The sequence below is a fragment of the Callithrix jacchus genome, chromosome 5 (genome assembly GCF_049354715.1).
Source record: "Callithrix jacchus isolate 240 chromosome 5, calJac240_pri, whole genome shotgun sequence".
Classification (NCBI taxonomy): Eukaryota; Metazoa; Chordata; class Mammalia; order Primates; family Cebidae; genus Callithrix; species Callithrix jacchus.
In genome coordinates this window covers 5670098-5697714 of record NC_133506.1, presented here as the reverse complement: position 1 = coordinate 5697714, position 27617 = coordinate 5670098, and the positions used below count along the sequence as shown (strand labels likewise).

Sequence of the window (27617 nt, the reverse complement as noted above, 5' to 3'; positions counted from 1 at the left end):
AATTCTCCTGCCTCAGCCTCCCGAGTAGCTGGGATTACAGGCACGCACCACCATGCCCAGCTCATTTTTGTATTTTTAGTAGAGATGGGGTTTTACCTTGTTGACCAGGATGGTCTCGATCTCTTGACCTCGTGATCCACCCGCCTCGGCCTCCCAAATGTTGGGATTACAGGCATGAGCCACCGCGCCCGGCCTTTGTTTTCTTTTGTTTTGTTCTTTTTTGAGATGGAGTTTCGCTTTGCTGCCCAGGCTGGAGTGGAATGGTGCAGTCTTGGCTCACTGCAACCTCCGCCTCCCAGGTTCAATTGATTCTCCTGCCACAGCCTCCTGAGTGGCTGAGATTACAGGTGCCCACCACCATGCCTGGCTAAATTTTTTTTTTTTTTTTTTTTTTTTAAGTAGAGACAGGGTTTCACCATCTTGGCCAAACTGGTCTCCAACTCCTGATGTCAGGTGATTCACCCACCTCAGCTTCCCAAAGTGCTGGGATTCCAGACATAAGCCACCACACCTGGCCTCTGGTAATTTCTTTTTTTTTTTTGGTGGGGGAGATGGAGTCTTTATCACCCAGGCTGGAGTACAATGGCACAATCTCAGCTCACTGCAGCCTCTACCTCCTGAGTTCAAGAGACTCTCCTGCCTCAGCCTCCCAAGTAGCTGGGACTACAGGCGTGTGCCACCACGCCCAGCTAATTTTTGTATTTTTAGTAGAGACGGGATTTCACCATGTTGGCCAGGATGGTCTTGATCTCCTGACCTCATGATCTGTCCACCTTGGCCTCCCAAAGTACTGGGATTACAGGCATGAACCACTGTGCCCAGCCTAATTTTTGTTTAGTAGAGATGGGGTTTCACTGCGTTGGCCATGTTGGTCTCAAACTCCTCACCTCAGGTCATCTGCCTGCCTTGGCCTCCCAGTATGCTGGGATTACGGGTGTGAGCCACCGAGCCAAGCCTGGAAATTCTTATCATATGACAATTACATATTCAAAGCATTTATCTATCCTTGGCAGTGGTTGAAGAGAGCCTGTGGTCCAGCTGTGATACCACCTTTGGGGGCACTATTCAAACTATATCCCATGTGCGACCTGGAAAGCCCATGTAGCCTTTCCAGCTAACACCTTAACAGTGTGGCTTGCTGGCTGTCATACATGTTAATGTTTTTGTTTCTTTATTTTTCTAATACTATATGTTTCTCCCTACCTTTATCTCTGAACTTCTTCTCTAAGGCATGGCAAATCCAGGATGCTCAAGTAGATTGGAATCTGGAGAACCTCAAAATTCAAGACAAAATTATTGGAAATAATCCAGTTGTTCATTGATAAGGGATTGTTTAAATAAACTGTGGTACTGCTTCAAAATGTAATATCATACTTTGTTTTTTAAAATTGTGGAATTAAGAATTCCAGGACATACTGTGATATTAGAAAACACAAATAAAGAATCAAAAAAATAAGGAACATGATAATTTGTATGTGGTATAGATCAGTTAACTATTCCTGCATAACAAACCATGTCAAAACTTCATGACCTAAAATGATAAGCCTCCCCTTACCTTCTATTAGTCTCATCAGCCCACCTCAGCATCCCAAAGCATTGGGATTACAGGTGTGAGCTACCACACCTGGCCTGGAAGTCTGAGTTTTTATAAAGAAATGGATTTAATGGCTTCCTTGGCCAGCCTTTTTGGAATGACCAGTGTTCCTGTCGTTACAGGAAAGATCTCTATATGGATCTTTATAGATAGCTCTATAGAAAGATCTATATTCTGCACGTTTTCTCAGTGATGATAAACAGGAACACTTGGCCAAATCTCCTCCTACCCCACACTGTATAAACATCTCAAAAGTGGGGTAAACTGTTATTCTTATATATATAACAGTTTGCTTTTTTTTTTTTTTGGCAGTGGGGTCTCACCCTGTCACCCAGGCTGGAGTGCAGTGGTATGATCACAGCTCACTGCACCCTCAACCTCCTGGACTCAGGTGATCCTACCACTACAGCCTCATGAGTAGCTGGGACCATAGGCATGCGATACCACATCCAGGTAGTTTTCTTTTTTGTAGAGATGGAGTTTCCCTGTGTTGCCCAGCCTGTTCAAACTCCTGAGCTTAAGCAATTCTTATGTCTAGTAGTCCTCCTGTCTCAAGGTGCTTGGGATTACAGGCATGAGCCATCGTGCCCAGCCATAGTTCTTTTTTTTTTTTTTTTTTTTTTTTGAGACAGAGTTTCGCTCTTGTTACCCAGGCTGGAGGGCAATGGCGCGATCTCGGCTCACCGCAACCTCCGCCTCCTGGGTTCAGGCAATTCTCCTGCCTCAGCCTCCTGAGTAGCTGGGATTACAGGCACGCGCCACCATGCCCAGTTAATTTTTTGTATTTTTAGTAGAGACGGGGTTTCACCATGTTGACCAGGATGGTCTCGATCTCTTGACCTCGTGATCCACCCGCCTCGGCCTCCCAAAGTGCTGGGATTACAGGCTTGAGCCACCACGCCCGGCCCATAGTTCTAATATATTTTAAAATCTGATTCAAGTAAAACATGGGAGAATACACGCCATTGTTATATCCATTATGGTACCCTTCATATAACCCTGTGTTGAATTATCCCAGGGACAGATAAAGCAAACCACTGTCACACAACTAGTGAGTGATGGAGCATTCTTCACATCAGGCTCACCTTTTGCCTTAACATGCTTTCTCCTTGAGACCTAGAAGTTTTTCTTCTTTCCAGTTGCTTGGGAGTAGCCTTTCCCTTCAGATAATGGCATTATTTTTTATCTTTATCTACATCTCTGCTGTTTGCCAGTCTTTAACCTTCAAAAAACCCTCAAAAGCAATTTGTAATGATTTGTAAAGGCCCTTGTTTGTGGGCAGTTTATCATAGATGATTCTTCTCAAGTAGCATGTTTCTGGGATGTCTGTCTGTAATACAGTGGTTCCCCCTTAGCCCCAAGTAATATGTTTCAAGACCCCTAGTGGATTCCTGAAACCATGGGAAGTATTGAACCCTACATACATTGCTTTTGCACCGTAACTGAGCCTATATCATGCACTGTGGCTGTAACGTCTGCTGTTTGAGATGTAACAGCAAACAAGCACAAATTTTTTTCCTCCTCCTTACAGTAGATGTCAGCAACTGCAGCATATGATTTTTTTTCCTCTTTCCTTATGAAGTCCAGAACTTCCACGTTTTTACTTAGTACTTTACAGCTTCACTTTGGTGAATCCATATTGCCAGCATCACTGCTGTTTTACTTTGGGGCCATTACTAAGTAATATCAGGGTCACTTGACCACAAGCACTGCACCACCATGACAGTTCTTCTGATGGTAACCAAGACAGCTACTAAGTGACTTATGGGCGGATGGTCTCTACTCCAGACAAAGGGATGATTCGCATCCTGGCTGGGATGGCATGAGATTTCATCACACTATTCAGTATGGTGCTCAATATAGAACTTATGAATTGTAATATTTTTGGACCTTGGGTGACTGTAGGTAACTGAAACTGCAGATGAGAGGGAGACTGCTGGTTGTTCAATGTAACTTTCCTGTGGAGCTACAGAATCGTTCCCTTTAGTTTCATCTTTGATTCTTCAAATTCCTATGTAGGAAAAAATATCACTGCTGTCACACAGAGAGCTGATTATTACTTTATTCTTTCATCTGTTTTCTTTTTCGTGACATCCTTAGCAAATTGCACACAATGAAGAAATGATTCAGACATACTTTTCCATTTTGACTCAAGTTCTTTGGCTTCCCATGGTTTAGGTGTTGAACTGTCAGTGATTTTGGTGTAATACATGTGGTCATATCTGTGTTTTATTTTTTAATATATGCACACATGTATTTGTAATACACACACATACACAAATATATTCAGAATAATCAAAACAAAATCATGGGGTGACTGTCAGTTACTTGGAATTTAGATTTGAGTTGGACACTTATGACAAAACTAAGGGTTATTTTGGCTTCCTGGGACTAAACCTTTTTTTTTCTATTTTTATTTATTTATTTATTTCATTACAGTGTGAAACCCTTTCAAAGCAGGGACAAAATCTTTATGGCTGTTTGATATCCTAAGCAGTAGTGTTTATGGACTCAAGCCACAATTGAAGGAAAGGAATTTCTTCTTCTCTGAGATTGAAAAGACTTCAATATATGATTGGTTCTTTCATGGGATCCAGCTAGAATATAACACATAACTATCAGTTTCATAAAAATTCAAAAAGGAAGTCACCGTGACTAGGATGACATAAAGGCATGTCATAGCTTTCTTCCTACAGGGACTTACTATAATCCTACTTGTGACCCCAAGCAGAGGGTTAAAATGCCTACTTTGGAACATATCCTATTCCCATCATCTGAGCAGCTGCTGAATATATCATCTTATAGACCACTTGGATAGATCTTACTCCATGAAGGGCATTCATGGCACCTAGCCTCCAGCAAAAATACGACTTTACATTGTACGTGGTGATTTTGCAGCAATTAATTCTTGGGTCATTCCATATAATATCTCCGAGGTTACATGGATACATTGTTGATAGTATACCCATTTTCTACAGGAAACAGATGTTAATATTAACTTGGTCATGGTCACATACCTAGTTAATAGTATGTCCAGAATTTGACACCAGGAATTTTGTATTCTAATCATTATTCCTGTTTATTAAGCACCTTCTTTATGCCTTGCACTGATTTAGGCATCATGTTTAATCATTACATGTTTCCTGACAGGTAGATCTTACTGTCAGTCATTTTACATAAGTTGAGAATGAGGCCTGGAAAGGTGAAATGAATTGGTAAAATTCACGTGTGTTGTAACAGAACGAGAATTTACACCAAATCTCTCAGTCTTCATACCTGTGCTTTTTCTGCTTTATTTGCTTGGAACACGAAGAAAACACTACTTTGTAGGTTTTGGGTGGTGAAACAAAAAGTATCACTTTGTAAACAGTTCTCTAGCAGGTGGATTTTGCCCACTATCAAAGCTTTTGGTTGGTAAAAGCACAGAATTCAGTGTTCTGCAGTTGGGCTGTTCTAACTTTTTTATTCTCCCAAGTGCTGAATGTTAAAGCTCATCTCACTGCTAAGACCTCCTCAAGCCTTTGGCACTCTTGCTATAGAGCCAGGTGGCTGAGGAAAGGCTCCCTCCAGGTTGTTACACACTGTACACAACACATTACAGTGCGAGACAACCATCAGTTCCTTCCTTTCCTTCTCCCCCACCCCTCCAGAAAGCTGAGCCCCAGATGGAAGAGCTGGAAATGTGTCAACTCTTCTCTGAAGGGCATTGAGAAAATACTGCCAAGAAGAAAAGGCAAGCGCAACAGCTCATTAGTCCCCTAATCAGACAGGACGACCATCAATTTCACAAAGAAAATGTCCTGAACAGAGAGATGGGAAGGGCTGGCAGAGTGTTGCCCTCATGGTTCTGAGAACCGCACATTTTTGTCAGTGGATTTGTAACTTGGAGGCATTGCTTTCTTGATTGACTTTATTTATTTTATCCCTTTACAAAGTATGGCCACTGCAAACTGAAACAGAAAAATAGTATTTGGAGATACTTTTTTAAATTAAAAAGCATCTCATCAATGCTGTTCAAAACAGCAAAGATGTTCCTTGTTGCCAGGATTGTGAACACTTGTATGTGTTATCTTTATAGCTGTGTTCTCACAGAAAGAAAACAGGACTTAACATTCTCATTTGAGCCTTTGCTGCCCATTTTTTGCACTTTAATTTGAATTCAGTAGTTTTTGGAGAATGAATGTCGGGTACTTAAGTGAAAAGCTTAGAATTACTGTGAGGAGCACAGCACAATTTAAAGGTGATTATGGTAGCCCTGGTCCTATTATTAACCAAGTATGTAAAGAGTTCTCTTTGATAGGGAAAAATAACTTCTTAGATATATTAGAATATTACTTGTTGGGCCGAGCGCGGTGGCTCAAGCCTGTAATCCCAGCACTTTGGGAGGCCTAGGCCGGTGGATCACTAGGTCAAGAGATCAAGTCCATCCTGACCAACATGATGAAACCCCGTCTCTACTAAAAATACAAAAAAAATTAGCTGGGCATGGTGGCGCGTGCCTGTAATCCCAGCTACTGAGGAGGCTGAGGCAGGAGAATTGCCTGAACCCAGGAGGCGGAGGTTGCAGTGAGCCGAGATCGCACCATTGCCCCCCAGCCTGGGTAACAAGAGCGAAACTTCGTATCAAAAAAAAAAAAGAATATTACTCGTTGGTATCAAGTCTGATTCCTGTTAGCTCAGACCTACCAAATTGTAACATCATGAAGTTTATCTAATTTATCTTTCTGGAATTTTGTTGACATTTAATGTTATCCAACAGATGCCTATTATTAATTGTTCCCATGGATGAAGCAGCATCTGCTTAATGTAGAATCAGCTCTACTTTTCATCTTTTTGAGCAATATATAACATGAATGACATTTACATGCTTTGAGGTCAGAGAGGTTGGCTCCACCTCTTTTTTCCTTCTTGATGTAGTTGATATGTATATACATATGTAATCTAGTACGTCACTATTAATGGTGAGGTTTTTTTTGGGTTTTTTTGTTTGTTTGTTTTTAAGATGGAGGTTCGTTCTGTTGCCCAGGCTGGAGTGCAGTGGCGCATCTTGGCTCACTGTGACCTCCGCCTCTCAGGTTCAAGCAATTCTCCTGCCTTAGCCTCCCAAGTTACTCGGATTACAGGTGTCCACCACCACACCTGGCTAATTTTTGTATTTTTAGTAGAGACTGGGTTTCACCATGTTGGCCAGGCTGATCTCAAACTCCTGACCTTAGGTGATCCACCCACCACGGCCTCTGAAAGTGCTGGGATTACATGAGTTAGCCACTGCACCCAGCCTATTAATGGTGATTTATATACAGCTGATTATGATTTTATTTTTATGTCATGCAGTTGAGGCCTAGGTCTAGTTAGTTCCCATGTTAGTTTTTCCCCCTACTAATTTAATTCATTTATAAGGAGAAGTTAAAAAAATGCATTCGACGTAAGCTACATTTGTAACCTAGTTTCTTCCTTTCTCAGCCACTATCTAGAGACTGCTAACTTTCAGTTCACGCCACCCCTTGACCCTGTTTCTTCATTTTAGTTGCCAGGGTTGAAGTAACAAAGTACCAACAACTGAGTGACTTAAGACAATAGGAATTTATTCTTTCACAGTTCAGAATCCCAAAACTGAGTTATCAGCAAGGTGGATTCCTTTCCAGGACTTCAGAGGACAAATATGTCCCTTGCTCCCTCCTGGTTTGCTGGTTGCTGGCACTCCTTGGTACTTCACAGCATGTAGATGCATCACTCCAGTCCCTGCCTCTGTCACCACTTAGTGTGACTGTCCTCACATTGGCTTCCCTCTGTATATGTGTCTGTGTCTCGTCTCTTCTCTAAGGACACCATTCAGATTGGATTTAGAGCCCACCCAGATAATATAGGATGATCTCCTCCTCTCAAGATTTTTAACTTAATGACATCTTCAGAGACCCTTTTGCCAAATCAGGTAACACTCACATTATCAGATGTTAGGACTTGGACATATCTTTTAGGGAGTAACTGTTCAGCCCATTATACTAAGTATATTCACAGTCCTCTAGGAAAATAAGTTGATATTTCAAATTGTTATCTATTTTTGCAACCTTATAGAAAACTCTAACCTCCATTTCTCTGATTCTTTGCAGTTGGTCCTGAGAAAAGGGTGCCAGCAATGCCTGGATCGCCTGTAGAAGTGAAGATACAGTCCAGATCCTCACCTCCCACCATGCCGCCCCTCCCACCAATAAATCCTGGAGGACCGAGGCCGGTGTCTTTCACTCCTACAGCATGTGAGACCTCTTAGTTACTGGTGTTTGTAGTTCAGAGTGACATTTGGATCTAAGTGATTGACTTGCATGAAGCCTTTCATATATATGATTCAGTATTTTCAAAGTGCTATTGAAAACATAGACACAGATATATTATTTCTGGTTGTTTCTTTTATGAATTACAGACACCCTCTGCAAATAATACTTAGCTTAGTTATTTGGATATTTAGTTGTTTAAATATTTTGTTTTCATGCTCTTTGGTAACTTTTTATTTCCTTGACTCTAGCAGTAATTAATTTAAATTATTATATTGACTTCTGGGATTCAAAGTAAGTTTTCCAGAATTACAGAATTAATTCTAAAAATGTTCTAGTGCTGTCATGGTAAGGCTGTTTACAAAAGAGGATATTGTTGTGTTAGTTTACTAGGGCTACTGTAATGAAATACCACAGAGTGGTGGTTTGAACAATTTATTTTTGTTAACTTTCTCATAGTTCTGGAGGAAGAATGTAAAGATCAAGGTGTTGGCAGGTTTGGTTTTACCTTGGCCTTGCAGATGTTTACCTTCTCACCATATCCCCACATGGCCTTTCCTCCATTTGCGTTCGTCCCTGGTGTCTCTTCCCCTGCTTATAAGGACAATAATCGTATTGGATTAGGGACTACTCATAATACCTCTTTTAAATTTAATAAACTCTTCAAAGTCCCTATCTCCAAATATAGTCATATTCTGATGTACAAGGAGTTAAGACTTCAGTGTGTGAATTTGGCCAAGACTCGGGCAGAATTCAGTCCATAACCATTATGTTAGCTAATAATATATGTAGCAAGATATTCAACTTCACTAACCATCAAGGAAATGGAAACTAACACCCAATACAATATCATTATACATGCACCAGGATGTTCAAAATGATGCCAAGTTTTGGTGATGTGTGGAGCAGCTTGAACACTGAAACAATGCTGGTTGGAGTGTAATTTAGTACATCCACTTTTGGAAATTGTTTGGCAGTGTGCACTAACGCTGGATTTCCACATACCCTGTAACTGAACAATTTCAGTCCTATATATCGATAATCACCAAAATAACCCCAAATAAACTTCACCTTAAAATCTGGTATACATGCATGTACATATATATCTTGACTTGTCTTGTCTTCTTTTTGAGATGAAGTCTTGCTCTGCCACCCAGGCTGGAATGCAATGGTGTGATCTTGGCTCACTGCATCCTCAGCCTCCCAGATTCAAGCGATTCTCCTACCTCAGCCTCCTGAGTAGCTGGGATTACAGGCATCGGCTAAATTTTGTATTTTTAGTAGAGGCAGGGTTTCACCATGTTGGCCAGGCTGGTCTTGAACTCCTGACCTCGTGATCCACCCACCTTGGCCTCCCAAAGTGCTGGGATTACAGGCATGAGCCACCACGCCCAGCTGCACATATGTGTCTTGATCTTCATTTGAGTTATGCCTTTCCATACACATGCTGCCGCCTCCAGTTCACATTGACACTCTGCAGAGCTTTTGCCTCTAAACCAGAATGTACTGCTATTTGTGGAATGCCCAAAAAGTGTCAGAGGACTGAGCTAGATGCTATAGGTATTGTTTTATTTAAATGTTATTACACAAGCTTGCACACTGTCCTTGCTCAAAACTTTGTGTTTTGTGAGTAAGAGAATGTAAGATGTACAGTGTTAATTGGAAATTTATTATTTTCCCAAAACATTTGAAATTGAGTAGCTGGCAACTGCAGCGTTCAGTTTGAGCCAGAGTGGATGGAAAGAAGTACAATATCCCTTTTTTTATTCTAATTTCTATCTCAAAGTTAAACAGACCTAGGCATATATATTATCTTGAAAAGAAACAGATTTAAATCTTGGCCATCAATCAGATTTCAAGATAACACCCATAGGTACATGTATATATAAATGCAGTCCTTTTCACTTCCATATTTGGCTGCTTGGAGGTGGATGTTTCATTTCAGAAAATGTGATCATACAGTTTTTACTAAAGAGACTACAAAAAAGCCTTCCTGTGCATCAGAGTAGCTAAAAGCATGGTAATGTGTTCTTTTTATGGGTTCCTTCAAAAGGGAACAGCTTGCCAATGACAATCGACCTTTCTGTGAAAACAAAGAAATGGCAGACCATTGCAACTAATTTTCGGGATTGCTGAGATTGAGTGTTGAACCTTCCTTCTAGTAGCTTTAGTAATTTCCTTTAATGGAAGACACAGAAGAAAATTTACCCCTTTTCTCAGTCTGTTAGCCTTTTATACAGTGAATCATTCAGGAGCATTTTCCTGAACAGGTACCGTTTGCTAGCAAATGAACAAAGCAAAAATATACACCGCATACACAGTTTATAAAACGTAATTGTAGTATGCACATATGTGTTGTGTAGTGTATTAGTCAATAAGGCAACAAAAATACAGAAATAAGCATAGGTCGGGCATGGTGGCTCACACCTGTAATCCCAGCACTTGGGTAGGCTGAGGAGAGCAGATCACTTGAGGTCAGGAGTTTGAGACCAGCCTGGACAACATGGTGAAACTCTGTCTACTAAAACTACAAAAAATTAGCTGGGTGTGGTGGTGCGAGCCTGTAATCCCACCTGCTTGGAGGTTGAGGCAGGAGAATCGCTTGAACCCTGGAGGCGGAGGTTACAGTGAGCCAAGATCACACCACTGCATTCCAGCCTGGGCAACGGAGCAAGACTCTATCTCAAAAAAAACAGGGAAAGAAACAAGCATAATTTGGGAAGTAAAATGGTGGAAGCATGCACATAGGCAGCACAGAGATACAGTGAATACACTAAGGCTGACCTTCAAGTGGAGCAGCAGCAGCATGTGTCAAAGAGCGCTCCTTAGTAGAGATGATACCTGAACTATATGGAATGAAAAAGAGCTTGCCAGGTCAAATGTGAGTAAGGTTCAGTGTACGAAGAGGGAACAGAAATGGTTAACTGTGACTGGCTTAGAGGAAGTCGGAAGGAAGTGGAAGAATTTTTATGATTAATAAGTTTGTTTTTGGCAAAATGTGATTAAATGTCATTTTTCTAAGCTAGGTAAAGATGAAATGATTGACCCTTTAATTACTGCTTAAGTCCTATATTGTTTCTTATGTTTTTAGATGCAATTTCACTTTCTTAGTATTTTAAAGCTGATTCATGATTAAGTGAAAACAGAATGACACTTAGGTACTAGATCAATTAGGTTTTTACTCAGTGCCAACAAGAACATAGCTCAGTGCCAGGCACAGTGGCTCATGCCTGTAATCACAGCCTTTGGGAGGCCAAGGCATGAGGATTACTTGAGCCCAGGAGTTCGAGACCAGCCTGGGCAATATAGTCAGACCCCTTTATCTACAAAAAAAAAAAAAAAAAAATTAGCTGGACGTAGTGACACATTCTTGTGGTCCCAGCTACTCAGGAGGCTGAGATGGAGGGATGCTTGAGTGCAGGAGGTCGAGGCTGCCATGTGCCAAGATAGTGCTGCTGCACTGCAGCCTGGATGACAGAATGAGACCCTACCTCAAAAAACAAAACCATAGCTCTAGGGTTGTTTTCCAAATTAAAATTATCAGGAAATGACTATTAAGAACAAAATAGGAAAACTAATTAATCAATGTATTATAATTTGAGCAAAAATGTAGGATGGGAGTGTCCTGCATGGAATCAGGAAGATGCCTTATTGAATGGCCAAGAATTTGGCGTATTAATCTAGTACCATTAAGTCAGAGAGTTACTTGCTTTAATGGGCGTGAGTATTCTGGATGGCCAAAGAGATGGGTATCTTATTGTAGGAATAAATCATTAAATCAGTAGGCCTAAAAAATATCCCTCACATTATGATAACTCCTTTTTTCTGGTGTCTTGCTCTCATGCTACCTTCTGATTGACTGACTGGTGTTTTGGGGATCTTGAAATTGGGAAGAAGATGTGATGCAAAAGATGGATATGAGTATCCCATCACTGGAAAGAGCTATTGGACCAGACTCATCTCAAGTACTACCTGTTGCAGGAAGTCTTTCTTAAAACTGGGCACCCCTGCCCATGGCACCTGTAGAGTTAGATGTCCCTTATTGCTCTTGGAGCACTCTGCTTTCTTTTTAAAACTCCAGTGTTATTCTGTTATCACTTTTATCTGACAGCATTCTCATTAAGGACAGAACAAATTTTGCATACTTTTATAACATGTGCTTTACAAAATTCAAATGAACAAATGAAGGAGAACACAAACAAGAAAAAAATGAACAAAGGTCCTGTTGTTTTGCACGTAACCTGAGTCTTTCATTTTGGCTTTCTTTTAGTAAGCAATGGAATCAACCATTCTCCTCCTACCCTCAATGGCGCCCCATCACCACCACAGAGATTCAGCAATGGTCCTGCCTCTTCCACATCATCTGCACTCACAAATCAGCAGTTGCCAGCTACTTGTGGTGCTCGACAGCTCAGCAAGTTGAAACGCTTTCTTACCACTCTGCAACAGTTTGGCAATGACATCTCCCCTGAGATTGGGGAGAAGGTGCGGACTCTTGTTCTTGCACTGGTGGTAAGTACATCCTCACTGTTGTTGTCAGCTGCCTGAGTATGTGGCTTAGATCCAAAGCCAGCAGAGAAGTTTTAGATATTTCTGCTCATTTTCAAACCATTAATAATAATATGGCAGATGCTACAGACTAGACTAGTTATTGAATAACTTGTATAAAACTGTTTAATTGTAGGATACTTCTTTTGAGACAGGGTCTCACTCTGTCGCCCAGGCTGGAGTACAATGGTGCAAACAGCTCACTTCAGCTGTGATCTTCCAGGTTTAAGCAATTGTCTTGCCTCAGCCTCCCGAATAGTTGAGACTACATGGGCGTGCCACCATGCCCAGCTATTTTTTTTATTTTTGTGGAGACGGGATCTCCCTATCTTGTTCAGACTGGTCTCAAACTCCTAGTTTCAAGCAATCTGCCTGCCCCAGCTTCTCAAAGTGCTGGGATTACAGGCATGATGTTTAATTGTAGATTTTATATCAATGCTTATCAAAGAAACAATCAATGATATTTTCTTAATTCCCATAAGCAACTTTGGATTTTTCTTAAAACTGGTCTCAACAGGCCCACTGGTGTCCAACCAAGTTAATGCAAGGTTTTGCAATTTCATATATTCAGTGCCTAGTGCATTGTTTCCAAACCAAGGAGAGTAGGGAAGTAGCAAGTTTAATTTTTAAAACAATAATTTTTAAAATTACAAGTTTCATGGACTAAATAAGTAGTATCAAAGGGATTGAATTGTTCAGCTCCTTGTGCATATAAACTTGCTTAAGAATTTGCAAGATACACATAATTTTTCTTTCTATACTGCGCTTGGTGAACCTGTGGTATAAAGGAGTAATTTTCTGACATTGACAACTGGGTGGGGTTTTATTCTCAGTGTTTATAAGGGAAGTACTACCCGTTCCCAATTTCTAATTGAATTCTTTAAGATTTACCTCCACTGAAAGCATTCTGTGCTCCTTTGTGTATGTTAACCCCTTTGTGTGCGATAGAAAGATGAATCACAGCACTAATCCTTGAAGTTGCAGTTCTCCAAGTGTGATCCAGGGACCCCAAAGATTCCCCAGGATCCTTTCTGGAGATAGCAGTAGATTAAAGGCAAAAGTAGATAGAATCCAACTGGTTTCTATTATGCTAGATATTAAAGAGACTCATAAATTATAAAAGAGTGCCACTCTTCTTGCTTTTAGAAAACACAGATTTTAAAAATCACACCTCAGTCTGAACCAATACAGTTATTTTGTATTTTATTTAAATTCTCAGCTTTAATTTCTGATATGGTAATGCAAATAAATGCAATCCATATGAATTAGAGGAATTCTGAGACAAAACAGCCTTAAAAAATTTCTCAGTCTAAGTGCAGGTGTGATGTCTCATGCCTGTAATTCTAGCACTTTGGGAAGCCAAGGTGAGAGGATTGCTTGAATGCAGGAGTTCAAGATCAGCCTGGCCATTTAGTGAGACTCTGTCTCTACAAAACAGTTTTTCAAAAGTTAGCTGAGTGTGTTGGCACATGCCTGTGGTCCTAGCTACTCAGGAGGCTGAGGTGGGAGGATTCCTTGGGCCTGGGAAAGCTGTGTTTGCACCACTGTATTTCCAGGCTAGGTGACAGAGTGAGATCTTATCTCAAAACATACATTTAAAAAATCTCTCAGTCTATTATGAAAGAACTTGCATAAAAGGCAAAATGCAATAAGTGACTTTATCATTTGTGAGGTTTCATCCTTATTGCCTATAAGTATAGGTTGTTTATTTTCATTGCTATAGTGTTTTATTGTAGGAATACACTACAGTTTATACTTTTGGACTATGTGACATTTAAGTCATTTGCAATTTGGGACAGTTTTGGCATATTCAGCATTACCCCTATGTTTTGAGGTTTGCCAGAAGGAGTCACAGGACTCGACATACAGTTGTGCTCACAGTTAAGATCGATTACAGAGGCATAGTAAAGAGACACAGTTAGATCATAAAAGAGATAGAGACACAGGTGGAGTCCTTATGCTCTCTCCCTCGTCTGAATGGTAACACAGAGTGCCCTTTCCCCAGCAACTAAAATACAGCAATGTATATGCAATGCTTCTGTCAAGGGAAGCCTATTAAAGACTCAGTACCCAAAGTTTTTGTTGGAACCTGGTCACATAGGCACTCTTTGCCTAGCACCTGCCAAATTTTATCCTCTTAGCAGGAAAACCTGTGTCTAGCATGAACCGTCTTGCTCACAGAACCACCCTACACAGTCACCCTTATCGGTTAGGGAAAGTATAGTTCTTTTTTATTGTAAGCCTGTTTATTCCTCAAATTTTAGACTACTATAGAAAAATCTTACTGGATCTAGAGTAAGGTCATTGGCCTTAAATGTCAAAATGAGCTTGAACATAATTGGAAACAAAGCAGACATCAAAATATCATGATGATTCCAGCAGCAAATTACTTCAAGTATTATCTATTCTTAAAAATAATTTCAAGATTAAAAGTAAAAATGTCAAAAATTCATTTGCAAAAAATGTGAATCTTTTTTTAGTTATGAAAAGTATGTGTAGGTGTGTTCAATTATTTCTTTTAAATGGCCACACTTGGGTTAACTTTTTTTCCCATCGTAAAATATACATTACAGAAAATACCATTTTAACCGTATTTTAAGTATACAGTTCAGTGGTGTGAAATACATTTATATTGTTTGTCCTGTTCACCATTGTGTCCCTATTCAACCATTGTGTACCTAGAGCCTATGAGCATCACAGGGTTGAGGAATTTATGTAGTTGCTTTTTTTGAATTGTGATGAAATTTACTGTTAACTATTTGTAGGTTTGCAGTTTAGTGATGATCAGTATATTCACATTATCATACAGCCATCGTCGCCATCCATCTCCAAAACTCTTTTCATCTTGCAAAATTTTACCAGTTAAACAATAACACCCCATTCCCCCCTCTCCCTAGACCCTGGCAATTAACCATTCTACTTTCTGTCTCTTTTTACTACTCTAGGTGCCTTATATAAGTAGAATCATATTGTGACTAGACTATTTTACTTAGCTCAATGTCCTCAGGGTTTATCCATGTTGTAGCATATGCCAGAATTTCTTTCCTTTTTAAGGCCGAATAATATTTCATTTTATGTCTCTATCACATTTATTGATCTGTTAATCCCTCAGTGGACACGTGGGTGCTGCCACCTTTTCAGTTAAGAAACGTTTTAACACTGTAGGAAACTGTTTATCATCCAGGGTCCTAGATGCCAGCCAATGGCCCACCCTTACAAGCAGGACTTTCTAAGGCTAGCAGTTTTAGGCCTACTATGTTAACTCTTTTTTTGTACAGGGCCATTACAAATCATGCTCCCATGAATATTCTTATACATGTGTGGAAGCATTGCACACACAGTGGAATTGTGGTTTCATATGTTGTACATATGTGCAAATTTAGCGTTGAGTGCCATATAGTGTTCCCAAGTGTTATGCCTCTAACCGGCTGATGTTTTCTTTAAGATTGATATTAAAAGTATTATATAGATTTGGGCGAGGATTGAGGGAGAAAATGTGTTTGTTATATACAGTACTTATTATCGCAAGAAAAATTTAAAACTTAGCAAACTAGTTATAGCAGGCACTACCTTCATCTGATGATGGCTTTACATGTAACCAAAACTCTACAGCAAGCCTCATGTTTAATGGTGAAATTTCGAAAGCTTTTCCTGTGAGATTAGGAAGCACCTAAGGATATCTGTCTTCTATTCAGTGTAATCCTGAAAGTTCTAACCTAGGAAATAAGGTATAAAGATCGGAGAGACATAAATGAAACTGCTATTTCAAGGAGCGTTAACATGTTTATAGCATTAAATTTGCCTTTTCAAGGAGAATTAACATGTTTATAGCATTAAATTTGCCTATTGAAGAAAGCATCTTCATCATGTCTAGTCCTTTATTATGAAAAGTATGGCCAAGATTTTGGTGGGCATACATAAGTGGAACAGTCTTTCAGGTAGCAGAAACTTTATTTAGCCAAGTCAAAGAAAGGCCACGTAGTTGGTGTGGTAGTGTGTGCCTGTAGTCCCAGCTACTTAGGAGGCTGAGGCAGGTGGATTGTGAGGCTGGGGGACAGAGCAAGACCCCATCTCTTTAAAAAGAAGACGACGATGACCACTTTTAAAGGTAGAGAGAAAAGGGCAGATTCACTCGTGGGACCCACGGGACTACATAAGCAGTGAGTTACCTCGGTTTTGTGTTTTCCTGATATATCCCAGACCAGGATGTGCAGAAAATGAAAATGTTAAGAATAAGCATAAAAACATAGGTAAATAAGTAAACTTTCCTTAGCCGGTACAGTGGAGTATGCCTGTAGTCCCAGCTACTCAGGAAGTAGTCTTTCCATACATTTAATCTATTTGTTTTTGCTTTATGAAACCTGATTGCTTCCTTTGCAGTAGGTATAAAAGAGTATCATTCTCTTACACTTAGTTTTTATTCCTGATTGCCAGAATTACAGGTTTCTTTGGCTGTATTGGGCAAAGGTCATATACTTAGAACAGATACACGGTTCACTTTACAATAATTTTTTTGGTATGAAATGTGGGAAAGTGTTGAAACATTTTACTATAACATGTTTAAATTGGACATACCCCTTTTCCCTGAAGGAAAATATCTTAATGTTTACTGAATAATAAATACGATATATTTGGAAAATCCAACATAATTGCATACTCAGAAATAACTGTTATTGTGATTATTCTTCCAGGCATTAAATATATGACATGATATGCACGTGTGTTATTTTCATAAGTGGATTCTTAGAAAATATAATCTTCTGTTTCTTGTTTTCCACTTAACAGTATTGTAGATACCTTTTCCACATGAATGCATACAAATCCACTCTACCACCTCCCCCCATAAGTGTTCTGATACATGACTTGTAATTTTAATGTAGTTTCTTGTTGGTAGATCTATATATCCCCCCCCTTTTTTTTTTGGTTAGGAAAATATATTGTAATCGTGAGTAAGTTGCATGTTACATACTATGTTTTTGAACACTTGGAACGTTTCTGAAAGTAAATTTCTAGAAATGGTAATTGCTCTTTCAGGGGAGCATGTAGGGATTCAGAATAATCCCCACGTTTTGTTTTGTTTTGTCTGTTTTAATTTGTTATCCTACATAGTTTTATGAACTTTGAAGAAAATATTTTTATTTGTTCATTCCCCTTAGCAGCGTCGCTGAGTCCCATTCCTAGTTTAAGGCCTAGACTTTGAGAAAACACAGACGACGTGCACCCTTCCACAGAACAGTAAAAGCTGGGGGGTTATCTGTTGGGAGTTACTGTAATACGCATAATGCATACAGGCCACTTGAAGGTAGAAGGCAAACTATTGTTCTTTTTTCTTTTCTTTCTTTTTTTTTTTTTTTTTTTTTTTTTTTTTTTTTTTTGACTTCCTATTTCAAAGATTTGGGAATGTTATGCCAGGAGGTGGGGGGCAGAACTTGAAAAAGAAATGAACTTTCGAGAAAATGTGACTCTGGGTTATTGAGTCCAAAATGTCTTGAAGTTGACATCCAAGGTTGAGGCAGGATCTGTAACAGGAAACGTCGTAAGCTTGATTCCCTGTGCCTGAAGTGACTTGCAATGAACCCCTCAATATCAGGGGACCTGTCTTTCTTCATGAGTAGTAAGAAAGGCAGTGCCCTATTCTGCAGCCTAGGCTGCTGGGCAAAGGGGAGAATTTGGATTTGAGGTGTTGGTGAAGGGAATTAAGGAGCGTGAATTTCTGTCATAAGAAACCAGTATGGTTTACCTTTGCCAGGCTCAGAGTTCATGATAATGTTCCTGCAGTTATCCTTTTCCTCCTGATTTAAAAGAGTTCACACCTATAATACCGACCTGGGAGGCTGAGGCAGGAGGATAACTTGATCTCAGGAGCTCAAGAGCAGCCTGCACAACGTAGCAAGACCTCATCTCTACTAAAAATTTAAAAAATAAAAAGACCATGTGTGTTGGCTCATGCTTGTAATCCCAGCACTTTGGGAGACTGAGGCAGGCAGATCATGAGATCAGGAGTTCGAGACCAGCCTGGCCAACATGGTGAAACCCTGTCTCTACTAAAAATACAAAAAGTTAGCCAGGCATGGTGTCAGGCACCTGTAAACCCAGCTACTCAGGAGGCTGAGGCAGGAGAATCACTTGAACCTGGGAGGCGGAGGTTCCAGTGAGCTAAGACTCAGCCACTGCACTCCAGCCTGGGCAACAGAGTGAGACTCTGTCTCAGAAAAAAGAAATAAATAAGTTTAAAAAAAAAAAAAAAAGCTTGGCATTGTAAATTTTGGAAGTTGAACGAAGTTATTTATCTTTTCAGAACTCAACAGTGACAATTGAGGAGTTCCACTGTAAGCTCCAAGAAGCCACAAACTTCCCCCTTCGTCCTTTTGTGATTCCATTTCTCAAGGTAATTCAATAAAATAATTACTGAATATAATTTATCTTCAGTATTTCCTCAAGTTCTGCTAATCCCTGTTATGTGATTTAAATTAGAGCAGTTTGCCACATTTTTAGATCTTTATTTTGGGCTGTTAGAGAGGTCTGAGTGCAGTCAACAGATAAACCGCAGATTTTATGAGATGAGAATTGCAAAAGTCTTATGTTGTGGTCTGTGTGCAGATGCTGCTGGTAACACACAGGAGTAGCTAGCATAGGAGAGAATAGGAGGTGCTTGGGCTGGAAATGTGAGGGTAGAAGGGTGGTAGAGCTCCTAACAGAAGAAATAACTGCACACTAATCTTTTGCGTATAGTCAAAGTGCAAAGAGTGTGGTATCTGAGAAGAGGGCTGTTGGACAAAAGGCAAGGTCTTTGCATTTTAGACTTACTCTAAGGTTAGGAGAGGATGTAGAAAGATTGTGTTTGTGTCTCCCCAAACCCAGTTACTGTAGTTTCTAAAGATGTCTTGTGCAATAATGTTTTCTGGACCATAACTTTTGGAGAGATTGTTCTGCATTGTCATGCTTAAATAATAAATGAAATGAGGCAGTGTTTTCTTTACATGGAATATAATCCTTTTAAAAAGCTTTTGGCCAGGCGCAGTGGCCCATACCTGTAATTCCAGCACTTTGGGAGGCCAAGGCAGGTGGATTGCTTGAGCTCAGGAGTTTGAGACCACCTGTCCAACATGGCAAAACCCCATCTCTACCAAAAAATACAAGAAAAATTAGCCGGGCAGTGGCACACACCTGTAGTCCCAGCTACTTGGGAGTCTGAGGCAGGAGAATTGCTTGAACCTGGGAGGTGGAGGATGCAGTGAGCTGACATTGTGCCACTGCACCCCAGCCTGGGTGACAGAGCGAGACTCTCTTTTAAAAAAAAAGTATTTAAGAGTAAGCTGCAAGACCAGGTATGGTGGCTAATGCCCATAATCCCAGCACTTCGGGAGGCCAAGGCAGCCAGATCACTTGAGGTCAGGAGTTAAGAGAACAGCCTGACTAATACGGTGAAACCGTGTCTTTACTAAAAATACAAAAAAATTAGCTCTTGCCTGTAGTCCCAGCTACTCGTGAGGTTGAGGCAGGAGAATTGCTTGAACTTGGGAGGCAGAGGTTGCAGTGAGCCAAGATCATGTCACCGTACTCCAGCCTGGGTGACAGAACAAAATTCTGTCTAAACAAAGAAAAGTAAGCTGCAGACATTATGCTTTTAAATACTTGAATACAGTTATCAAATCAGGAAAGTAACATTCATGCAGCACTGTTAATCGTATCTATAGACCGTATTCACACTGCACCACATGTGCCACTAATGTCTTTTACAACAAAGAAAAACTTGGGAGGGAGCTTAGTTCTGGATCTAATTCAGGACCACTCGTTGCGTTGTTTGTCATGTGTCTTTAGTCCGCTTTAGTCTGGCACACTCACTCAGCTGTTTGTGATCTTGACATTTTTACAGAATATGGCATAGTTTCCTGGATTTGGTTTTCTCTGATGTGTTAATATGATTAGAATCATTTTCCCAAAAAAATGTACTCAGCTGGGCTCAGTGGCTCACACCTATAATCCCAGCACTTTGGGAGGCCAAGTTGGGCGGATCATCAAGAGACCAGCCTGACCAATATGGTGAAACCTCATCTCTACTAAAAATACAAAAAATTAGCTGGGCATGGTGGCATGCACTTGTAGTCCCAGCTACTCAGGAGGCTGAGGCAGGAGAATCGCTTGAACCTGGGAGGCAGAGGTTGCAGTGAGCCAAGGTTGCACCACTGCACTTTAGCCTGGGTGACAGAGCAAGACTCCATCTCAAAAACAAAACAAAAAACTGTACTCAATTGTTTCTGTATTTTGAATGTTGTCAATATTTGTGGAAATTGGTTTTCTCTCTTTTATGAGTATCTGTATAATATCTTTAATTTTGCCTCTTAACAAAGTCTAAAAAATTTACTGTCTGGCCAAATAAATATGCCCCTTTTACTTTATTTTATCTTACTTTCATTTCCTAAGAAACTGTAATAGCATCAGACAGATAAGTCATCTTTCTAAAGTACTAATACCAGTTTTTAAAAACTTTATATTGGAGCACAGCAGACACACAAGAAGATGCATAGGTCTAAGGTGCACAGCCTGTATCAGGGCTCTGTTCTCATGGCATTGAAGCCCTGGCTGCTCTGAGAAGTCTGTGGCGCCTTCCTGAGCCCTGAAACAGATGTACTGGTTCTATCTCGGTCTCCTTTCTGTATGTCAGATCTGGTAGACAATTATTTCCCCAAGACTGTAGAATTAAGAAAGATTTGTGAAATTGGTGTAAATAGGAAATAATTAGCATGTTTTTTATTCATCACGGGACATGTCACAAGTGTAAAGATCTGACATGGTGGTTTTTTTTTTAATTAAGTTTTTACCGTTGCAACAAGATTGAGGTTATAGAACAGACTTTAATTTGACTATATATAATTTTATATAGTCAAATTCCCTATTCTTAACTCTGTTATTTTGGAAAACAGCATGAGGTAGGTTGTTATGGCAGCTTTTTGGCTAGCATTTGGGGTTTTGTCAATTTATTTCTGCTTTAAAACAGTCACTGATTATGGTGCCTGCTAAATTAACCCTCAGTGAAGGGATAGCTACTTGCATGTAGTAAAACTCTCCTTTCACTTACTCATTTGTCCCTTGGGTTTAAGCCTTTGCTTATGAGCTCAGCCTGCATTGCTTTTAAATTTGATGAGAAAAATATAATTTCTACTTTATGGTTTTTTTAATAAAAGACATGGGAAAAGTAAATTCTGTATATGAAGGAAGTCAACTTCTGAGCTTTAAAAGATGTATGGGTTTTAAAATGTGATTTGTTCCTATTACAGGTTTTCTAAATATGAGAGACAGAAAAATATCTAATGAATTATCTTTTTACATTTTACATCACTCCCAATGCTCCTTTTCAAACTCCCATGTTTCATAATAATCACAGTTTCCAGAATTCCATGGCAGCTCTCATACAGAACATGAAGGAAGGCTTGAGTAGTGCTATCAGAGATGGGTTGGGATTCAGAAGAGAGAAACCAGGGCTTGGAATGACACCCACATAGGCAGTAGTACTTCTCTCACTCCCTGATGTCTTCAGAAGTGTATATTTTAAACTTACTATGTTCAACAACCTTTTATTGAACTTTGACTGTACTCGGCTGTAAAGGTAAATAAGGTACAGTCTCTACCTTAAGCAGATTTACATCTGGTTGGGGCAAGAAATAACTGAACCAGTAATTCAAGTGTAGTCTAAGAGGTGTCATACTCAACAGAAGAAGCATGTGAAAATCAGACTGCCAAGGAAAAGAGGGCTTTTATCTTGTATCATCTACTCTGTGAAAGCATTTGAGGTGCTGAGCCCTGTTGTATAGGGCCCAACACTGGGAAAACTGCCTCTTCCTTTCAAGGCCAATCTGCCCCTGCTGCAGCGAGAACTGCTGCACTGCGCTCGGGCAGCCAAGCAGACCCCATCCCAGTACCTGGCTCAGCACGAACACCTTCTGCTCAATACAAGCATTGCATCACCTGCGGACTCTTCAGAGCTGCTCATGGAAGTACACGGAAACGGGAAGAGGCCCAGTCCAGAGAGGTGAGCAGATGAACTTTGCTGTCCTTGCCTTTCTGGAACCACACTGTCCTTTCCCTTTGCTTATAAAAGTAAGAGAATTTGATTGCTGTGGTTATAATGTCTCGGACTTCTATTGAGACAAGGTCTGGCTCTATCGCCCAGACTGGAACACAGTGGCACAATCTTTGCTCACTGCAGCCTCTGCCTCCTGGGCGCAAGTGTTCTTCCCTCCTCAGCCTCCTGAGTATCTGGGACTGCAGGCATGTGCCACGATGCCCAGCTAATATTTGTGGGGTTTTTTATTGGTTTTGTTGTAGTTGTTGTTGTTGTTAGAGAGATGGGCTTTTACCATGTTGCCCAGCCTGGTCTCAAACTTGTGTGCTCATGAGATGCGCCTGCCTTGACCTCCCAAAGTGCTGGGATTACAGGTGTGAGCTACCATACCCAGCCCAATGTCTCAGGCTTTCTATGGTTATTTTTGCTTTTTTCCAATACCAAACTGCAGGATACATCTAAAATCTATGGGAGCAGCCTCCAGGCATGAGCATTTTTCAGAAACTCTTCAGATGCCTGCATACCCAGTGAGAAACTCTACTTTAGAGAATTTATGGGTCTCCTGTTCAAGAAGCTTCAGAAATACAGTTGTACCTTTTCTTGGATGCTGTTCATAGAAAGAATTAAAAAATAAAAAAAGAAAGAAATACAATCTGCCAAATGCATCTTTTCTCTTTTTGATGAGAGAATTATTATTTTTATGACAAACTCATTTTTTTCTGATGTGAGAAGTCTTGAAAAAGTATAGAATTATTAATACTTGCCAGTGACTCATTTTTACTGAGATTAAAGTTAATATGAATTTATTTTAGAAAGCTCCCTATGAGTGGCTATCAAAGTGTTCTATGAGTTATCCAAGACGGCAGTAGTTTAACAATAGTGGATAGGCTTTAATGACACTTTTTAGAAAGTTGAAAAAAGAATAGTAGGAAATTTATTACAGCTGAGTTTGAGTGACTGAAAACCCTGCCAGTACACAATTGGACCCACTGTTAATTTGACTTGCTTTAAATAAAAGACCCAGTTGGATTTATTTGTTATATGAGCCTTTTTCCTCCCATGTAGTTTCTTTCCAGTAACTCACCTTCGTAGTAACAAGTTGAACCCGTAGCTCAGGAGAGTCACTCCTTTGCTTCATGAGGGTTCATGTTGCTGTCCGGTTATAGTGGATCTGACCTCTCTTTTCAGGCTGGTATCAGTCGGCAGTTGACATGCTCAGTTCATGCCTCATGTCATGCCTTCCTTAGTGTCTTCCTGTTTATCCCAGTGCATATCACAATACGTAACACGTAGTAGGTGCTCTGAAAATGTCTGCATGAACACTTGTTGACAGACTCAGATATGCACTTCTGCTTCTTCTACAGGAGAGAAGAAAATAATTTTGATAGAGATACAATTGCTCCTGAGCCTCCTGCCAAGAGAGTATGTACCATCAGCCCTGCTCCGCGGCACAGTCCTGCCCTTACTGTGCCCCTCATGAATCCTGGGGGCCAGTTCCATCCTACCCCTCCACCTCTTCAGCATTACACCTTAGAGGATATTGCAACTTCTCACCTGTATCGGGAACCCAACAAGATGCTAGAGCACCGAGAAGTTCGTGATAGACATCACAATCTTGGTAAGCAATCTTATAAGCAGCATGGTAAATTCAGATTGGATTATTGGATTTCTTTCCAACTCAGTGATAAAGTCAAATAATACCATGATTGCTTTTTTCCACTGATTGGATTAAAAACTTTGGGAGGCTGGCTGGGCACAGTGGCTCACACCTGTAATCCCAGCACTTTGGGAGGCTGAGGCAGGCGGATCACAAGGTCAAGAGATCGAGACCATCTTGGCTAACACACTGAAACTTCATCTATACTAAAAATGCAAGAAATTATCCAGGCATGGTGGCATGTACCTGCAGTCCTAGCTACTTGGGAGGCTGAGGCAGGAGAATCACTTGAACCTGGGAGGTGGAGGTTGCAGTGAGCAGAGATAGAGCCACTGCACTCCAGCCTGGACAACAGAGCAAGACTCTGTCTCAAAAAAAAATAAAACTTTGGGAGGCTAAAGGGGGATGGATCACTTGAGGTCAGGAGTTCGAGACTATCCTGGCTAACATGGTGAAACCCTGTCTCTACTCAAAATACAAAAATTAGCCGGGCGTGGTGGCACGCATCTGTAATCTCAGCTACTTGGGAGGCTGAGGCAAGAGAAGTGCTTCAACCCGGAATGCAGGGGTTGCAGTGAGCTGAAATGACGCTACTGCCCTCCAGTCTGGCAACAGAGTGAGACTCTGTCTCAAAAAAAAAAAAAAAAGGCCAGGAGAGTTGCTTGAGCCTAAGAGGTCAAGACTGCAATAAGCCATGATGGTGCCACTGCATTCCCGCCTGGGTGACAGAGTGAGACCCTGCCTCAAAAAAATTTTTCAAAAGGTTTTAAAATTAGGCAAAAAAGATGTAAGATTTTACCTTGTAGGTGAAAGTTCATTGGCATTTAGGTTAGTAGGTGAGCATAAAATCTTGGCTCGGCATCCTAACTAGCTGTGTGATCTCATGCAAGTTGCTTGGGCTCTCTGAGCCTCTGAAGAGTATTCTAAATGGAGATAACACTACCCCTTGGGCTGGGTTGTTGTTCCATTTGGAATACCTGGCACTTGGGCCGTCAGAAACCATTAAATTTAGGAAGAAACAAAAGAAACCTTAAGAAACCTCTTCTGGTTTTGGACAGTGTTTTGTCATGTACTCATCCACATTTTCTGCATAAGGCTCTTTGGAGTATAACTGCTGAGCATCTGTCAGGGCAGAGAACCAAAGGGCTACCAGCTTCCAGGGTTTCCCTTCATTTCCATTTGTGGAGTACCTTGTGGAGTAAGAAATTGTAACATATTTGCCCTCACTTCCTCTGACTTAGGCTCACTAGCATCTTTCAGACACTTGACCACAGTGGGACCCCTGGTGTCACGTAGTGGGGTGGTAGCTGAATAGGGAAGGGCATAGCCCCATGGTGTTCTCAGCACCAATGTTTACTGAGTCATAGCTACCACTTAGATTGTGTTGTACTTATATTGTCTGATTTTATCCTCACTGGAGTCCCAGGCAATTGTTATCCCTTTTTACAGATGTAAGATGAAGGAAATGTGGCCAAAATCAATAGCTAATAATTGGCAGAGACAAAATGCATACCTCAGTTGTCTTATGCCCAAGGCTAGGATGCACTGTCAGTATGTTACGATACCTAGCCTAGTGTTCAACCGCGGTCACTCTTATGTCTCTCTCTTATCTGTTAATAACTGGCTTGCTTTGGTTGGAAACAGCACAGTGGGGGACAAAACTGACTTGCTAATGGTTTCTTCTGTACACTTTTTTTTTTGCCAGTTTGATTGAGAAAGAAGTATGCTAAAAACTGCATTTTTTCAAACTTGTGGGTTTTTTTTAGAGATGGGGTCTCGCTATATTGCCCAAGCTGGACTCCTGGGCTCAAGATACCCACCTGCATCAGCCTCCTCAGTGGCTGGGACTATAGGCATGCCCCACTGCACCTGGCTTTTATTACTACATTTTTTGACAGATTGTAAGGATCACAGAGAACTCAGTGTATACTGAAATTAACAGATTCTAACACTAATATATAGCCACTGTGAATTCTAGTCACCTATAAATTCAGACTGGTAATAGGTGTGTTGTGTTAATGACTCAAAGACTAAGCACTGTTGCCGTATGTGACATGATTTCGTCAAAATAGTAGACGATTCTATTGGTATACACTTAATTCACACAGTTGTTCCATTCATAGAAATTTCAGTATGTATCAAAACCGTCCCCCCCTACAAAAATTGTTTTTGAACTATTGATAATATTAAGCGGTTTCCAAATGGCTGTCCCAGGACGCACTCTAGTTTGGGTGGTTAATCATCCACCCTGCACCACATCCTTGCCAGCACTTAGTAGTATGTGACATTTTCATTTCTCCAATATGGTAGATGTGAAATGCCATGTATGCCATACCTGTTTGTTTCTTTTACCTGTTTTTCTTTAGGGCTATTTTGTGTTTTACAATTGATTTGTTAGAGTTATCTATATAACCTGAATAGTGATCCTTTGTTGGTTATGATATCATTTTGTGGGTCCCCCCGCACCCTACTGTGAATCATTGCCTTAGTAGTGCGCTTAAAGTCACTATGAAAGTGTGTGTATTTACTTGGCAGAATTTGGTCTATTGTGCTTTCCCTGCTATCTTCGAATTTAATCTCTGATCTCTAATAGGTCTAAATGGAGGCTATCAAGATGAGTTGGTAGATCATCGTTTGACAGAAAGGGAATGGGCTGATGAATGGAAACATCTTGACCATGTAAGAATCTTACAGTGTTCAATTTCCCTAACTCTTTATTACCTTTTTTTTTTATAGATGGAATCTCTCTCTGTCACCCAGGATGGAGTGCAGTGGTGTAATCTCAGCTCACTGCAACCTCCACCTCCCATGTTCAAGCAATTCTCCTGCCTCAGCCTCCCAAGTAGCTGGGATTACAGGTGTATGCCACCATGCCCAGCTAACTTTTATATTTTTAGTAGAGATGGGGTTTCACCATGTTGGCCAGGCTGGTCTCAAACTCCTGACCTCAAATGATCTGCCCACCCTCAGCCTCCCATAGTGCTGGGATTATAGGTGTGAGTAACCACACCCAGCCTACTTTTGATTCTTAATGATACCAATAATTAATGTAACATGTATGCTTGAAGTGAATGTAACCATAGCCATGACATCCTTTGCTTTTAATAAAAGCTGGTTTAGCTAGTACTCCCCCAGCTAAGGAATTACAAAGTCACTCCCACATCTTTATGATGGGATGATCACTTCAGGTCAGAAACCAAATAAAGTCATGTAATATATCAGGGTTAAAAACAAAGGTCTGTAGCCAGGCGTATTGGCACATGCCTATAGTCCCAGCTACTCGGGAAGCTAAGGCAGGAGGATCTCAAGCCCAGTAGCCAAGACTTCAAGTCTGGTTTGGCAGCATAGCAAGATGGGATTTATTCTGCATTTGTTAATTGTTTGTCAAAAGAAACTTTAATTTTTTCAATGTTTTTTAGCCCACATATTCATGTTTCCTAGTTTTGTAACACAGGTTAGTAACAAACATCTAGGTAATTCAACACC

The 27617-nt window shown here is 40.5% G+C and overlaps 1 protein-coding gene across 5 annotated transcripts in view; it reads left to right on the top strand.

Moving 5' to 3' along the window:
- Window positions 1-27617, top strand: part of CBFA2T2 (CBFA2/RUNX1 partner transcriptional co-repressor 2) — a 150155-nt gene that overhangs the window by 101371 nt on the left and 21167 nt on the right. For all 5 annotated transcript variants that reach the window (XM_017971835.4, XM_002747273.6, XM_054255127.2 and 2 more), the window contains 6 exons: window positions 7705-7848; window positions 12134-12375; window positions 18710-18799; window positions 22260-22441; window positions 23839-24092; window positions 26725-26810. In XM_017971835.4, coding sequence (XP_017827324.1) covers window positions 7705-7848; window positions 12134-12375; window positions 18710-18799; window positions 22260-22441; window positions 23839-24092; window positions 26725-26810 — 998 coding nt within the window. The remainder of the gene's footprint in view (window positions 1-7704; window positions 7849-12133; window positions 12376-18709; window positions 18800-22259; window positions 22442-23838; window positions 24093-26724; window positions 26811-27617) is intronic.